Source organism: Heloderma suspectum, chromosome 6, assembly GCF_057233095.1.
Source record: "Heloderma suspectum isolate Gila_16-S chromosome 6, 16-S_ref, whole genome shotgun sequence".
NCBI lineage: Eukaryota > Metazoa > Chordata > Lepidosauria > Squamata > Helodermatidae > Heloderma > Heloderma suspectum.
The window spans coordinates 103869711-103886918 of record NC_139463.1 but is presented as its reverse complement, the minus strand read 5'-3'; the positions used below and the strand labels follow the sequence as shown (position 1 = coordinate 103886918).

The 17208-nt window shown below is 51.0% G+C and overlaps 1 protein-coding gene across 11 annotated transcripts in view; it reads right to left on the bottom strand.

The window, feature by feature from the left end:
• Positions 1–15615, bottom strand: part of TGFB1I1 (transforming growth factor beta 1 induced transcript 1) — a 31555-nt gene extending 15940 nt beyond the window's left edge. The window contains exons 1-6 of one of the 11 annotated variants that reach the window (XM_084805924.1): positions 15254–15337; positions 11120–11311; positions 9439–9489; positions 5047–5189; positions 2401–2480; positions 1095–1237 (exon numbers count right to left, since the gene is read on the bottom strand). In XM_084805924.1, coding sequence (XP_084662050.1) covers positions 1095–1237; positions 2401–2480; positions 5047–5189; positions 9439–9489; positions 11120–11204 — 502 coding nt within the window. In that variant the 5' untranslated portion in view covers positions 11205–11311; positions 15254–15337. Of the gene's footprint in view, positions 1–1094; positions 1238–2400; positions 2481–5030; positions 5190–9438; positions 9490–11119; positions 11312–12348; positions 14941–15253 lie in introns of those variants that run through there. The other 10 variants (XM_084805923.1, XM_084805922.1, XM_084805920.1 and 7 more) reach the window with 10 other exon arrangements.
• Between the last annotated feature and the right edge of the window lie 1593 nt (positions 15616–17208).

Here is a 17208-nt window from a genome sequence, read left to right as displayed (position 1 = left end):
GTCTGAGGACTGTTTTCTGCAAATGGAGTGGCTGCCTCAGGAAGGGCCAGCCCTCCTATTGGGTAATTGACTTGGGGTATCATGAAAGGGCAGCAAATAGTTATTTGTTTTCTTGTTGTACTGCCAGGGATGGGGAGAGGTGCTTATGAGATTTTTCTGCCTCAGGTGCCAAAATAACTGGCTTTAGGTATTATGCACCTTGATGGGGGTGGGGGATCATTTGCTGCTCTACCCCAGGCAGCAAAATGTTTTGGGCTGGCCTAGGCAATTGTACCAACAACCTGGCAGACAGGCAGGAGAGCCTCATAGCAGCAAGGGCGGTAGGGGGAAGGGAGATGCAAAACCCAAGGAGAGCTGGCATACAGACCAAGCAGGGGACACCATCCTTGGGGCTACATTGGAGTTCTAATTGAGCAGGACTCAGCCTCAGGCTCTGTAACCTCAGAACAGCGGGGGATGGGGGATGTGTGGCCCTCCAAATATTGCTGAGCTGCAAATCCCATCATCCCTCACCATTGGCTATGCTGGCTAATGCTGATGGGAGTTGCTATCCAACATCTGGAGAGCCAGACGTTCCCCACCCCCAGCCTCGAATGTGTCACCTAGTCATTTAAAACAGCCTTCCCCAACCTGGTGCCCCAGAGATCTCTTGGATGCCCTCCATCATGCCTGGATACAGCTCCGGCTGTGAACTACCCCCCCTCCTACCAAATGTCATTGCTGAGGCCATCAGAGGGGAAAAGCAGCCCCTTCCACTGTGCCCATGACCTACTGATCTTTGCAACTAAGAATCTAATACCTGAGTTTGCTTTTTTCCTCCTCCTTCCCAGTCCCCTTTCCTTTTGTGTCATGTCTTTTAGGTTATAAGCCTGTGGGCAGGGACTGTCTTATTTCTTATCTTTGTAAGTCGCCTTGGGAACCTCTTTTGGCTAAAGGGCGGGATAAAAATACTACAAATAAATAAGACAAATGTTAGTTGTGTGCTTCACAACTGAAGTAATGCACATTGCCATCTAAAGGGGGCCCATTAAGTCCAGGGCCTAAAATGTCCTAGCTGCACCACCGTCCCCATCCATTCTCCCCCATCCTTGTACCTGTGATGTTGAATTGGGTGGCGTTAAGTTCCTGCAGGAGCCGGTCCAGTTCGCAAAGCCCAGCTCCCAGCACCCCGCTGGAGGAGGAGAAGGGTGGAGGGGCACCTTCCTTTGGCTTGGGTGAGCGTGGCTTGCAGACCGTGCTGGAAGAGGTGGGCGAGCGAGAGATGGTGAGGACATGAGCGGGACGTGGGGCCGTTGTACCAACCAAAAAGCAATGTTGAGGGGGGAGCGCTTAGAACTCACGCCACACCCCGAGGAGATGGATGCGGCATGCGTCCACTCCAGGGAAGACGGGAAGGGAGCAGAGAGGGAAGGCAGAGGGGTGACAGCTATTTATAGGATCCCTCAGCTTAATGGAAACTCTGGAATGAGGCCAGTGGAGCTGGGCACAGCTCCCAGGAAGGCCAAACCTATCCATAATAATCTTTCTTTCCCTGCCCCCCTCTTTCTATGCCTCTCATACTCGCATCCCCAAAATGAGGCCAGGTTAAGGGCCTGGCTAGAGGGTTACTTTCTCTTGGATGCCCAATTCGAAGCCTCTGTCTTTCTAATATTTGTTATTTCCATTTGCTTAAGGAAGAAGAAGTTCGGCAGTTGCCCCTTCTCCCATCAAAGAGCTGTGCTGGCAGGAGAAACAGCAGCCCCTGAAATGTCTTCCCCCGATGTAAGAATTGAAGGTGTCAGCATACTTGCCCCCTTAGGGAAGCGGGCAATCCCTGTGCAAGGGCCACCGGCCCTAGACATTTTGCTGCCTGAGGTAAAAGTCCCCTCAGCCCCCAATTCCACATACAGAAACTGACTGGACTGGCAGTTGAACCTTCTCTCAACATTGCCAACACAACACTACCAACACAACAGCATCTTACCACACCTGAAGGCAACAGACTAGCTGAGGGGGGCCCAGGCAGGCTGCAGGGTGCACGCAGCTCTGCCTTCTGCTCTCTGCCCCAGCCCCAGCGCCTGCTGCCTGAGGCGGCTGCTTCCTTCAGCCTCATGGTAGGACCTGCCCAGTGTGTGGGGCCCTGCAGCTGAGTTTGGAGTTCTCGCTACCCTCCCTTGCCCCCCCTTAAAAAAAAACCCAATTTCTTCCTCTCACAGTTTGTCTCCCCTCACTTTAGGTCTCCTGGCCCTCTCAATACTTTCCACTCCCCAACCCCACCAGACTGGTTTCTCTCAATATTCCCTTTGCATTTAGAGAACCTCTTTTTCCTAAATTTCGGCAAGTGCCATGCACCAAAGATACCCCCAGGTGTATAACCCTCCCCAAATTCATAGAGATGCCTCCAAAGGCCCCATGGTTTACCTGTACAGATGTTCCTTGTCACTGCCACCCTGCAGGGTAGTTGCTGGGAGTGGATCTACAGGCATGGCTGTGGTCCCAGCCTGAAATGAGAGGGAGGGAGGGAGGGAGGGATGGATAGATGGCAGGCATTATAAAGTAGAGGAAAGCATTTGCATCTCACTGTGCTGGATAGACAAACGGGTGGGCAACTTGCGGCTCTCCAGATGTTTTGGCCTACAACTCCCATCAGCCCTAGCCAGCACAGGCAATAGTGAGGGCTGATGGAAGTTGTAGGCCAAAACATCTGGAGGGCCGCAAGTTGCCCACCCCTGGACTAAAACATTACGGGCCCAAATAATACATAAAGCAGATGGCCTAGAGATAGACTGTTGCTTTCTGTTTGTTAGGAGTGTTGGAAGCATTTGGAAAGAGAGAGCACTGCTCCTGGGGCAGACACTCATCCTGCTCTCAGCTCCTGTAAAGATCTGGCAGGTTTATGAATTGTCCCCCAACCGGCAAAACCGATTTGATCAGAGAGGACTGTGAGAGAAAAGTAGCATGTGTGCGCACGCCATGGGGAGCGAAACCTGGCTCGAAGCACTTTCAACTCTCCTGGGGTGCACACGGATGGACATCACAGGAGCAGTGCGCTCGCTGTGGACGGGCACTCGCCACATTTTGTTTAGACCCAGTGTCTTCTCTCCCACATCGAGCTCAGGGAAAAAACATTTGTATGTGTTTACAGCAGAGACCAGCTGAGCACAGTTGATTCACATCGCTCAACACAGGGGCGTTGAACGCAAGGGCCAAATTCCATTTTGGAGAAGCACTCGGGGGCCAAACTCCAACAGTGGGCTGGGCCAAAGGCAAAGGAGGCAGGGGCCCAAGCCCCCAACATATCAGCATGCTTTCGCTTAAATCTCTTCCTGCCAGTAACTGAGCCTTAGGAGAGGCATTTCAGCTTTTCAGAATGGGGGGGAAACCATGCAAAACCTGGGGAACCACCCAATGATCAGTGGTCAGGGGACGTGGAGGTCTGGTTGGACCTCTGAGCTTCTGCGCCACTGACACCACATCTCCAACGCTGTTTCTTTTTCATTCATTGGATAAATATACATGCAGCAGCATAACAAAAACAATTTCAGACACCCACATAAAGCACGGGGGGAGGGGGCGGGAAGGGCAAGACAGATGACTGAAGAAGCATGCAATTCACTGGCCAGTATGTCTGTCAGATGAGTTGTGGAGGGTGAGGGAAGCCAGCCTGAGCTGAGGGGGGGGGGGGGAAATGAGAGAGCCAGTGTGGTGTAGTGGCAAGAGTGTTGGACTAGGAGCTGGGAGATATGGGTTCTAGTCCCCACTTGGCCATGGAAGCTCACTGGGTGACTTTGGGCCAGTCACAGACTCTCAGCCCAACCCACCTCACAGGGTTGTTGTTGTGAGGATAAAATGGAGAGGAGGAGGAGAATGTAAGCCGCCTTAGGTTCCTTGCAAAAGGAAAAAAGGCAGGGTATAAATGCAATCAATCAATCAATCAATGTCAATTTGTATGTACCTCAAAAGCTATTGTCTGTCTCCAACCTTCAGGGGGGCTTTTTGTACAAGAGTCTTTATATAACGGGGCTGCCAGTTCTATGAGGAAGCGGTAGTTTTATCCCTCACATGGTATTGCTCTGGTGCAGCACATTTTGGTGTTGAAGGACAAGACAGGGATCAATTCTACTGTGCTGAATTTATGGTTGCCACTTTTCAATGGAACAAGCTTCTATTTCTTGCCCAACAGATGGAAATGAAGAGACTAAACTGTTCTTCACTTCATCTTCATGCCTCAAAAAGCTTCACCTTATTATTTATTGCATTTATATCCCTCCTTTTTACCTCCAAGGACCACAAGGCAGTGTACATGATCCTCCTCCTTCCTCCATTTTATCCTCACAACAACAACCCTGTGAGGTAGGTTGGGCTGAGAGTCTGTGACTGGCCCAAAGTCACCCAGTGAGCTTCCATGGCCGAGTGGGGACTAGAACCCGGATCTCCCGACTCCCAGTCCAGCACTCTAGCCACTACACCACACTGGCTCTCACCTGTTGATTTCTGCCCATTACACAGCCATCTTATGGACAGAGGCTGTCTGCCTTTGAAGACATGGAGCTTTTCTATACGAGGCATTTAACGTGTGCTCGTCATTCCCTACTCACAGTTGTTTACGGGTTCTTTAGATGACATCACGACCCTCCAGTTTCGTTTCTTTGTTTCGCTTCTTTTTGACAAGTTTTTTTAGAGCACGGAAAATGAATTGAAAAAGTGAAAGAAACTGCTTTTTTCACTTGTGCATTTGCACTATTCTGCTATACCACAGTGCCACCTAGAGGCTATGTAGCAGAAAAGCAGGAAAGGAAACTCTCATATAGTGCTCGGATCTCAATTCTGCGACACAACCGAAAGTAGATACAGAGGATTAACAACCTCATGTGGAAAAGCTCATTGCAACCCTGATCATTCCCAAGCCAGCTGCAAGCGGCTACATACAATGCAAGGCCAGCTTTTTCCTCTGCTCTCACAATCCCTTTCACCTCCATTCCAGCCTGTGGTGCTTAGCCCTGCCCTTAAGGGGAGGAAGCCCTTCCCCGAGCTCACCCAGTTGTCCTCACCTCCTCAAGGGCCTACCTGCTGCTGCGCGTTGTAAGGGGGAGGAGCTGGCTTTGGTTCTGGGGCCCTGTCTTGGTTCAGGGCTCCTCCGGAGTCTGTGAGCAGAACCGGGCGTTTGGAGATATGGGAGGTTGTTGTCTCCAGATCGGCCAGGAGAGCATCTGGTGTGGGAAGAGATGAGACAGGCTGAGAATGGGATAAAGGGCAGGAAAGGGCAGGCGGGAGGTCAGACAAAGGGAGAGACATGGGGGAACAAAGGGACTTTGTGGACATGGGGCACAGAATAGGTGAGAGGAAAGGGTGGGGGCAGTGGGGGGAGAGAAGCACGGCCAATTCCTGCTCTCTGTTCCCACTGTTAAACAGAAAGCACAAGAGTCCCTATTCCAAGCCACACCAACAGAGAATCCATGTGTCCTTTGCTCATCCAGTTGACCTCTCCAGGAGCAGCACGGAGGAGTCCTGGCTGCCCACTTGCAAGGGCCCTTCCATGCAATGCCAGCATCCGCACACAACAGGAACATAGGAAGCTGCCTTATACTGAGTCAGACCCTGGGTCCATCTAGCCCAGTACTGTCGGCACTGACTGGCAGCAGCGGCTCTCCAGGGTTTCAGGCAGGGTTCTTTCCTCACCCCACCTGGAGACGCTGGTGACTGAACCTGGGACCTTCTGCATGCAAAGCAGGGGCTCTACCAACTGTGCTATGGCCCCTTAATGATTCCTGGTTTAATGATAAGCCAGGAATCCTGGCTTCATAAACAACTGTGGGAATGAGCTGGTGCATGCTGCCATTCACTCCCCACTTTGCGCAAGGAGGTGAACAAACCAGGCAGGGATAGCTTAGCATGATATCCAAACCTAGCATGATGGTTTGTTGAATGCTGGTTTGTTGTGTCCAAACAAGTCAGGATTCTTAAGCCAACCACAAACCCTGGTTTCAACCTGGTTTAAGAATCTTGGTTTGTTTGGGCACAATTAACCATAATCCTAGGTTCAGACATCATGCTAAACTATCCTTTCCCATTTGTCTGAAGTAGGGAGTGGACAGACTGCGTGGAGTGCATGCTACTCGTTCACATTGTGGCTTAGTAAGCTAAGATTCCTGGCTTATTGCTATGTGTGAATGCAGCCTATGAGTCACAGCATGCCCCAGCAGCATTTGAGACCATGGGCTACTTTCCCCACGTCTCTTTTGAATGATAATAGTGCAGTGCCACAACTAGTTGTTTCTACACTAAGGACAGGCACTCCAGTGCTACATCGTCTTCCTCCACCCTCAAGAGGAGTTTATCTGAGACTGACATCTATGGGGAGTGATTGGTAAAATCTGTAGAGAGTCACATGTTTCTGATTTTCTTCTGTCCCACTCTTAGTATCCAGTGGTTTAATGTGCTCTGTTGTGTTAGGCTGCAGGCAAAGAGCCAATGAGAAACTGCAAGCCTGTTACCCTGCCTGGCCTGCTGCCCCAACTAAGTCCCCAAGACAGCTTTTCATCTACCAGCTTGAAAAAAATATATAATTATTCAATACTAAAAAGAAAACATTGCATAATTTTACATTCTATTAATCCCCATCACTCTGTTATGGGACCTTTGGTGCTCATTTTGCATCCTGGGCCAGACTGTGCCAAGGGAGGTGCCTCCCCTATCATCCCACCCTAGCTCTACTCCTGCAATGGTGCAGCGTCCTCTTTGCATGCATTGATAAGAGAAGGGCAGCCATATGGCTACCCTTTGCCCCACTTTTAAAAAGAAAAAACTTGGACAGATGTGCACTCCTGCACAAGAGAGAGCGAATGCACAGCTCCTGAATCATTGTACTAGAAGAGAAATACAGTCAGGGCCAGAAATATCGCAACAAGGATAACTGTTCTGGCAGTTGGCCTCTCTACACCACCACATTGAAGTTGAAAGGAAACACACCCAGATGGGAGTGAAGTCAGGACTTTCAGCTGTAATTCAAGGGGTTTGACAAAAGTGGGGCACTAACCATTCAGGAAGGACAGCCAGGGGCATACACACACACCCATCGTTGGTGGCTCATAAGTAATGGAACAAACCAACATCATTTCAAACTTAAGGATCGCCTTTAATACCTGGATGAAAATCCTCTGCAGTTAATGACTGCCTGAAGTCTGGAACCCATGGACGTGATCAAATGCTGAGTTTCCTCCCTCGAGATGCTTTGCCAGGCTTTTACTGCAGCTGCCTTCAGCTGCTGCTTGTTCGTGGGTCTTTCTGCCTTCAGTCAGAAAGACTTCAGGAAGTGAGAAGCATGCTCTATTGGGTTGAGATCAGGTGACTGACCTGGCCATTGAAGAACATCCCACTTCTTTGCCTTGAGAAACTCTTGGGTAGCTTTTGCTGTATGTTTTGGGTCATTATCCATCTGCGATATGAAGCGGCGTCCTATCAGTTTGGCAGCATTCGGCTGAATCTGAGCAGAAAGTATAGCCCTATACACTTCAGAATTCATCCTGCTGCTTTTATCAGCAGGCAGGTCATCAATAAACACCAGCGACCTGGTTCCATTGGCAGCCATACATGCCCATGCCATAACACTGCCTCCACTAAGTTTGACAGATGATGTGGTATGCTTTGGATCATGAGCTGTTCCTTTCCTTCTCCATACTTTTCTCTTCCCATCATTCTGGTACAAGTTAATCTTGGTTTCATCAGTCCAAAGAATCTTATTCCAGAACTGGGCAGGCTCTTTTAGGTGTTTGCTGGCAAAGGCTAATCTGGCCTTTCTCTTCTTGAGCATTACCAGTGGTTTGCATCTTGTTGTAAAGCCTCTGTATTTACATTCATAAAGCCGTCTCTTGACTGTAGATGTTGACAATTACATGCCTACCTCCGCTAGAGCGTTCTTGACCTCGCTAGATGTTGTGAAAGGGTTCCTCTTTACCATGAGCAGAATTCTGCGGTCATCCACTTTAGTTGTCTTCCGTGGTCTTCCAGGCCTTTTGCTGCTGCTGAGCTTGCCAGTTAATTCCTTCTTTTTCAGACGTTCCAAACTGTTGTGGTGGCCACTCCCACTGTTTTTGCTATGTCTCTGATGGGTTTGTTTCCTCAGCCTAATGATGGCCTCCTTCACTCGCATGGACACCTCTTTGGACCTCATGTTGGGAGTTCCAGCGAACAGCTACCAAATGCAAATGTAACACTCAGAACCACCTCCAGGCCTTTTATCTGCTTGATTGGTCATGGGGTACCCAGGAAACAGGCCACACCTGGCCGTGCAGCTGCTTGTCAGCCATTCCTTCCATTGCTTATGAGCCACCAACGATGGGTGTGTGTGTATGCCACTGGCTGTCCTTCCTGAATGGTTAGTGCCCCACTTCTGTCAAACCCCTTGAATGACAGCTGAAAGTCCTGACTTCGCTCCCATCTGGGTGTGTTACCTTTCAACTTCAGTGTGGTGGTTGGTGTACAGAGGCCAACAGCCAAAACTGTTATCCTTGTTCCAATATTTCTGGCCCTGACTGTAAAATAAACCAAAACTGACAAATCCGATATGGCTTACTCTGTGCCCACAGTATTCATGCAACCCTGTTCCTCACAGCAATGAATATTGTGCTCTGTTGGGGGTGTACTGCATTTTCCCAAGTGCAAATCAGTCAGAAAATGTAATCTCCCTGCAAACGCGAAGAAGACTGGATTGTGGGGTGGCAAATCCGAAATAAATACACATTTATTTAGGAAACATTTCTTTAATGCCATTCCACCACAGAGCTTAGGGTGGCCTATGCAGGACTCTCAGGCAGTCTTGCATCCAGGAACCGACCAGACCCAGACTTGCTTAGCTTCAAGCGAAGTGCATCACGTGCCTTCAGACCAACGGCCTTCACTGTGCAGAAGCACGCCACACTTTAGTCCCACTGAAGTCAATGGGGCTTACACTAATCATAGCTGATTTGTTCCATTAATTCAACGGGACTGAAGTGAGACCTAACTTCCTTCCTCTGGATCTAGCCTCACGGTCTGGAATGCTGTCATTTATTATTGCACTCTTGTGTGTGTGCAAGAAAGCACATGAAAACACTCAAAATCAAATCCTGGCCTTACCATGAAGCAGATACTAGGGTGTCTGTGACCATTTTCCTGTCTCCATCCCTCTTATTATTTCTGGGTGTCATTAAAGAAATGAAAAAAGGGCATCACTACTTTTTTTTACAAAGGTGCAATAAAATCCAAGGCCTACACTGTCCAAGTTACTAGTCCTCACTCATCCCAGAGAACTCAAACATCCTGACTCCAAGCCCTCCCCACTGACAACCACTACTAAAGAATCCAGGAGCCCTGGCTTCATTTTCTCTAAACCCCATTGCTTCTGAGCCAACATCAATTTTAGCAGATTATACAGTGTTTATTATCACTATACAGGGAGAAGGCACTGATGATGGTACATACCAAATACGACAATACGGGGACCGAGCGGGAAAGAAGGGGGGTCAGCGCTACCTGTAAAGAGGAGATAGGACAGAACATTGCACAGAAGGAGAAGGGAAAGAATGAAAAATCCACATGGAGCAGGCAACCTCGAATCATTATATGCACTCTTTGGTAGACAGCATTCATTTTTGTCCTCCAGCTGTGGTGATTTTGGTGTATTATTTAGAGGTAAGGTGGTGATGTTCTGTATATGCTCAGAGGCTCTCTTACTTCTTCACAGGCTCAAGAGTCTAGCATTTAAAACAAGTTCTTGGGCTAAGAAGCCCAGGAAATCTAATCCTACAAGTCTGCGAGTGTTCTGCCTACCTCAGTCTTTGCCCACAGAGACTGACTTAAACTTTCCATTGCAACCGCTGACAAATTTGCTCAGCCTTCCACACAATCACCCTTTTGTACAAGCCCCCTTTTCCCACCCAGAGCAAGTTCCACAGAGGCCTTTTTGAGTTGCCCAAATGCAATGGCCCGTAAGCAGCCGATCATATGGGGGCATCTGGCACAACCTATCTGTTAATCATTCTAGCCTCAGCCAGCTTCTCCCAAGATGCCAGAGACAGCCTATAATAAAAAAAAAAGGGGGGGGGGATGCTAACATAATCCCCATGTGTTCCCAAAGCCGGCCTGCAGGCTGCAGCCCTACAATAATAAAGATATCAACACAGTACCGCTAGTGTTTGAGAGATCCTAGAACAGTCAAATCACTTTAAAGCTGACCCTGGTTAAGAATGAGACCATTTATGTTCTATCTGTTTATAAAATTCCTACCCAGCTTTGGAGGCTCTCAAGATGCCTTGCACATGGTATTTCTGGAAAATAACGCTTTACACTTGTATGGTGCTTTTTTGGGAGCTCAAAGTGCTTTGCACATGTTATCTCAGCAATTCTTACAACAACCTTGTGGGGTAGGCTAGTGTTTTCATCCCCACATTGGAAAGGGAGGAGGGGGAGGGAAGGGGAGCCCGAGTAACAGCGGCTTGCCTAAGGCCATCCAATTAGCTCATGGCTGAAGCGATATCTGAACCCACCTCACATCTCACACGCTTAGCCACTACGCTGCACCAGTAGGAAGCCCTGGAACATCACATTAAGCTCAGGCTATTACAACAGGCCCCATAACGCCTTGTTCAGAAAGTAGGTTTTGCTGGGGAGCTACTATGAGGCAGGGAGTGGCAGGCCAAAGAAGCCCCATGCACTATTCCCCCAAAATGGCCTGCTCCCAAGGCCCATTGGCAGAGGATGCTCTTTTGCCTCTGGGGTTGGGGCAGGTAGTTCCCTTTGGTGGTGGTGGGGATACATTGGCCTGGGGTGGCCAACTGCAGCCTCCTGCTATAATATTCAGCCTTGGATTTTGAGAGCCTGCAACAGCAAGGCAAGGCAGAGCAAATTACAAAAGGCCTTACACGTTCGTCTGTTTAGACTTGGCTTGGTTACCCACCGGGCCGGGGTGTTTAGAACCCATTTAGTGTAGGTTCTGGAGTTAAACACGTTGCAGCCCACAGGACTGGTGGCCCTGCAGCAAACCACCAAGGTACAATTACTAGCCCAACGGTCACCAAAAAATAGCACATTTGGCAAAGATCCCTACAGTGTAGGCCCATAGAAGACCATAAGGAATGACAAATAGATATAAACTGTCACCCACCCGGCCATACGCAGCTTGTGTTAAGGCCTCCCAAATATCCATGGCAACCTTTTGCGGTCCCCTCCGTTCTACTTGTCCAGTCCATCAGACATAACTTGTAAGCAATATCTAAAGCAGGGTACTTCTGCGTCCAGGCAGGCTCTAGCACACACACTGTGGTCGCTGCAGACTAAATGTTAGCAGCAGCAGGGCCTACAATAACAAAATGTTAGAGGTTATTACAAGACGCCAGTAGGGTGGCCGCTTTTGTGTCACCATAAAAGATGACAAGACGCAGATCTGCATAAAAATGGCATGGGCTAATTTGTGTGTGTACAGATGCAAGTTTAGACATCATTGCTACAATTTAAATAGAAATACTATACATCTCACCCCAGGGGGGAAAACTGTGACCAGGTGACCTTGCTCAGTGCGTTGCCCGGGTGCTAACTAGGGATGGGCAACTTCCAGGCCCCGCTACCCTCCCATTAGCGTTCATCTTTGAACCAGACTTGCACTGAACAGCCCTTCAAATAGAGGATAACTTCATATAAAGGACTGTCCTCTGGTAGTTGTTCAAATGGAGGCCCATCTTCCATAAAGTAAGACACATGGCCACCCTAGCAGGCCAGAACCATCTGCATCATTAAAGGGCCTGCCATGTAGTCCAAACTGTGTTTTTTTTAAAGTTCCTATTTTATTAAGATTCCCTGTTTTGTATAAAATTCACACATGCAGCCCAAATGCATTCAATACACTAGATACACACACACATACACATTTTCCCACCACGTCCTTTAGCCTCCACTCACCAAGAAATGGATTTTCATGGATCCATTCTAGCCTATGCCTAGTGGCTTCCTGATCCCACCCACCTGGCATTCAGTTTTGACCACACCATTATAATGATAATAGATCCTTCCAAGCCATACTATCGAATTGGAGGAATGGCCAACATTTCTAGAAGAGCAGCCCTTTAGAGGACCACAGCAATTCTGGTCTTCCTTGACCCTGGTGTGAAATAATTTTCTATAACAATTGATTCCACCCCCAGTAGAGCTCTAGTCCATTCCCAAATCTGTGGCTGATGTTGGCTCAATGGATCCCCCTGTTCCAATATCCCAGCCTCACATCCACACTCATCCATGCTCACGCATATTTGGAGTAGGATGCACAGATCCTTTCCAAAACAGAGAATCTCCCAGCGACAGCATCCAGTCATCAATTCTGCTACCAACCATATCACCTACTAGGATCCAGGGATACCTTCTTATCCTTCTTCATCCAAGGGTTCGCCCCGGCTGGACTGTCACATTTTTAGCATGCATCTCCCCTCTGCCAGCCTGCCCCGTCCTCGCCTTGACTCACAGCCCTCTCACTCCCCTCACCAAGCCTAGAAACCTCCCCTAAGGGTCCCATCCCGTCTCCAGCAAATTTCCCCAATAAGGTTGGACGCACACACAGCTGGGTTATTCCTCCCCTCCCTAGGTCATCTCAGGCCAAAAAGAGGAGGGGCTGTCTGGAGGAGAGGGGCTCTGGGAGCATAATTAGGAAGAGGGGATGTTTAACTGTTATTCCAGCTGCTTGCTGAGATATATAAGACTAGTAAAGGGGAGAATCTGGAGGGGGTGGGGAGGGAGAAAAGTCTCTGCCTCTCTCTCTTTTCTGCCCCCACTTCTGGCTGATGTCACAGGGTAGAAATGTGTCTAAGGCTGAGAAGGAAACCACAGAGGGAGAGAGACAGGAATGTTACATACAAGAAGGGAGGATAAGAGACATGGAGATGGGGGGGGGGGGAGGGTTGACACACAGCCATAACTTCCCTCAGAACATTGACACTTCACCCCAATGGCAGATCCAGTTGATCGAATTAAAGGGGGCACACGCAAGAACGCAGCTTCATACTAATCATCAATTTATCCAGAAGAACAAGACATTTTGGTGTTTGAGGCGGAAAATACACAGACACACACAGAGAGAACATGGGACACAATCCACAAGTGTGCTCTTGTGCAGCTCCCATTCATTTCATTTCATGTGTTACAGTTTCATCCCTTGAAGAGGCTTGGGCCTGCATCCCTTCTTCTTTCTTCTCCATTTTACCTGCACAACAGCCCTGTGCGGTAGGCCAGGCTGAGGGACAATGGCTGGCCCCCAAGGTCACCCTACGAACCTCTGAGCCTGGCTTGGGAGAACTTCCCGTTGGATTGCCTGGGTAAATTCTGCCTGCCTCCCACTCTGCAGCAGAAGCGCTGCTCCCAAAATCTTAATGGCGCCCGTCCTTGTAACAGACCGACAGAGATTAGAGATTAAATCCTCCTCCCCACTCAAGCAGGTACGAAAAGGACAAGGCTGCAGGGAGGCGTCTGTCCATCCTCCTTTGGGCACCCTTTAACCACCAACACACACACAGAACCAAGTACAAAAACGGAAGAGCTTAACGAGGCGTGATCAGGCCACACGAAGCGATCTCCTCCAGCCCAGCAGACAACAAAACCCGCGCGTCGTTTGCATCGCCAGGCGGCACGGAGGATTTGCAGTAATACACGGCAGACGCGTGGCGGGACGGTCCCCTGCGCGCCGAGCCCTCGAGGGCGCCCCCGAATCGGAGCATGGACGCCCGCGCCTGGGACGCGGGTGGGGCAGGGGTTACGGGGGAGATGGGAGTGGGGGCCGGGGCTCCTGGCTTCTCCGAGGGTCGGGCGTTTTAGCAGGCCTCGTCCCTATGTATGCGCCCCTCGGGGCTCCTGCACCCAGCATGACGAGGGCACCGGGAGGCAGTGGGCTACGCCCAACAGGCGTCTCTGAGGGCCAGCGCCTTCGCGGGTGAAGCCCTTGGCGCTGCTTTGGAGCAGGGGCAGAGATTAGAGCCTGACCGCCAGGCTCTCTTCTTATCATTCTCCCTGGAAAGCGGCGGGGCGCGGCGGGCCGGGCCGAGGGGGCATATTTCCCGCCTAGCAGAGGCAGAGCAGGCTACACGGCGGCGGCGGCGGCGGCGGCGCTGACATGAGCCCTGCGGAGGGCCGGGAGAAGAGGCGGAGGGCCGCGGGGCACCCTTGCTCTCCCCTGGCGTAGCGCCGCTGCTCAGCTATGCTGCAAAGCCACAGGAATACGCTGAGAAAGACATTCCTGCCCTCTCCGGATGGGAAGGGCTGAGGAAACGCGCCCTCTTCGCCCGCCCGCTCCGAGGAGACGGAGGGGTGGGAGAGGCCCGGGGCGGGGCGGGGCCCTCGGGAAAAGAGGGAGCCCGCGGGCGCGAGGCAGCGGACAGCCGGAGCCGGGCAGGAACAGCGGCGTGAGGATGTGTCGGAGGGAGCAAGGGCGCCGGGCGGAGGGCCGCCGCTAGCCCGAGCGAAGGAAGCGAGCGAAGAAGGAATGAAGAGCCCGTCCACGCGCACTGCATTTTCCCTAGGTGTTAAGTCACACACTCGGAAACGTCACGTCTGAACCGGAGGTGGAGGTGGAGGTGGCTGCACAAGCGCGTGCTTGCATCGGGGAGCTAGGGGCGGCCACGCCGAGTGGCGCTTCAGCGGCCACGCCGGGTTTGCCCTTGCGTAATGTGCGAAAGAGTCCACGGGAGGAAGGGAATGCTGAACTCCGGTGGAGGGGGCGAGCTGAAGAAAGTTAAAATGTAAAAACAAGAAGACTGCGTAAGAATACATGGGGCGGGGCGGGGAAACGTACAGCGCCAGGCACAAAACGCGTTTTCCCACCGTAGCAGGAGTATTAAAAAGAAAGAGGAAAAAAAGGATGGAAGGCAGGCAGGCGCGAAAACTGGAGAAGAAGAGAGAGGGGAAAGGCCGGCGGAGGGAGCGCCGAAAGGAACTATGGCAAGATGAATGGGAATTAAAAAAAAAAAAAGTCGGAGGAAGAGGGTAGTTCGTACACGAGGAAAAGGGAGGGAGGGAGAAGGAAGGAAGGAAGTTAGTTGGCCAGACGTATGAGATGGAAAGAAAGGTTTGGTGAGGAGCTGGCGCCAGCAAAAGAAGATTTGTCAGAGCAGGAGAGGAGGGAGCGTGGAAGGGAGGAAGAGAAAGAGGAGGAAAAGAAAGGGAATGCCGAAAGAGGGCGAGGGAGGAGAGGCGGAGATGGAGGAGGACGCGGCGGGGGGGGCTGGGAACGGGGGTCGCCCTCCGCTCTCGCTGGTTTTCTTACCCAGATCGTCCATCCCGGGCAGGCGCGGACTGGGTCCCCGACTCCGGGGCCGGTAGCTGGCTGCTGGGCGGCCCCCGCCCCAGTGACGCGCCTTCCCGGAGCGCAGCCCCGCTCCGCTGCCTGCCGCGCCCGCCCTGCTTGATGCTGCTGCTGCCGCCGCCGCCGCCGCGGGTGACCATTTATGGCAAAGGGGGATTCGAGAGTCGGGCAGGAAGGATGGAGAGTTTCTTTCTCCCCCCCCCCGCCCCATACCGCATCGCGCGGGCGGGCGGGGGGGGCACCACATTGGAATCTGCCTCTCCCCACCTCCATTCCATCCTACCCCATTTTAAAAAATGGGGGGGGGGATTTATATAGGTGGCAGAAATAAAGCATAGCCTATGGAAATATCTCCCCCAGCCCCGCGCGTCTTCTTCCCCAGCTAGGACTTCTGGCTTCTTTCCATTCTTAGGTTGGGGGGGGGGGCACGAGCGGACTCCCGCGGTGCTGGGAGCCAGATTCCTGGGTTCTCTCGCAGGAAAGTGAAGTCTAGTGGATTAGAATAGGACGGGGGTGGAGAATAGTCAGCTCCTGGGTTCTGTGGAAAGGAAGTAGGGTCTTGTGAGGGAAGGACAGGGGGGTACCAGGGCAGCGGCCCCCATCCTTTTGGGGTCAGTGGGCACATAATTGTTCTGAGTGTAATGAGTGCTGTCACAGAATAGGTACCATGGGGTTTGCCATTTACCAAATGACTGCCATGGTGAGCATGGCCACACACAGAACACCCGTTTCCCAGAAAGCAAACTTAAGAGGAAAGTCACTTGGCCCAGAGTCCACGTATTAGGCAGAGGTGGGCTCTGAGACGTGCTTTGGAACCCACCATTTCCTGAAGTCAGAGCGATGTGGCTAAAGTGCAAGAAACTGAGTACAAGCCAAATGCAGAGGTGGGGTCTGAGCCCCAGCTGTCAAATCACATACTTGCCCCCACGATGCACAACAAAATACCCTTTTCACAGAAGGCAAATGGGTGATGCTCAGAGAATCACAAATGCACACCCTACCAAAACAGAAAAATACACACAACGCCCAGGCAACGCACACAGAGCCCAGGCAAAGCACCCCTCCTTGCTCCCACCTCCTCTGCCCCTCCATCCCAGGATGCTACTGGGCACCCCCAGCTTACCTTTTCTTTTTTCTGTGTGGCTGAACATACTGAGTTACAAGGCACCCACCATTTTCATTTTCCAAGACTGCCTCTGATGCCCACATGGGACCAGAGCCATTCTTGGAAATATAGATGGTCCTGGAGGCCAGTGTTTCATTTTGCAGCACACCAGCCTCTCCGGATTTTTTTTTTTTAATACTAAAGTAAAATACCTTTAAAAAAATAAGGAGGGGCAGGGAGCACCAAAAGACATGTTGGGGACCCCAGTACTAGTGGATTGGTGCCTTGGGGAAGGGAGGAGAGGTGAGTTAGTGAGAGCTAGAACTCCTGGGCAGGAAGCAGGACTCCTGGGTCCTTGAGAGAACATAGATGTCTGACTCATTGGCTTGCTTCTCTAGGGCATGGGGTGAGGTTAAGCGCATACAGAGCCTAGCACAGTATGCCTATTATATTCAACTGTAGTAAGGGCAGGAGATGTGAACTTGGGAGAAAAAGGCTGCAATCCTATGCACACTTTCCCTGGGTGTAATCCCCATTGAACACAGTGGGACTTGCTTCTGAGTAAACATGGACAAAATTGCACTGTAATTTACCAGCTGGATTTTGAGCTCCAAGAAGTCAGTCTGTGGCAGTTAAATCGGTGCAAGATTCACTGACACACACACTTCTCATTCACTCTTTCTCCCTCCCTCCCACTCTCCCTCCCTCCCTCTCTCTCACACACACACACACACAGTGTATGTGTGTATAATATATAAAAAAATATATACACACACAGGGTGGTCTGTCCGCTTACTTCGCCAGCTCTTCT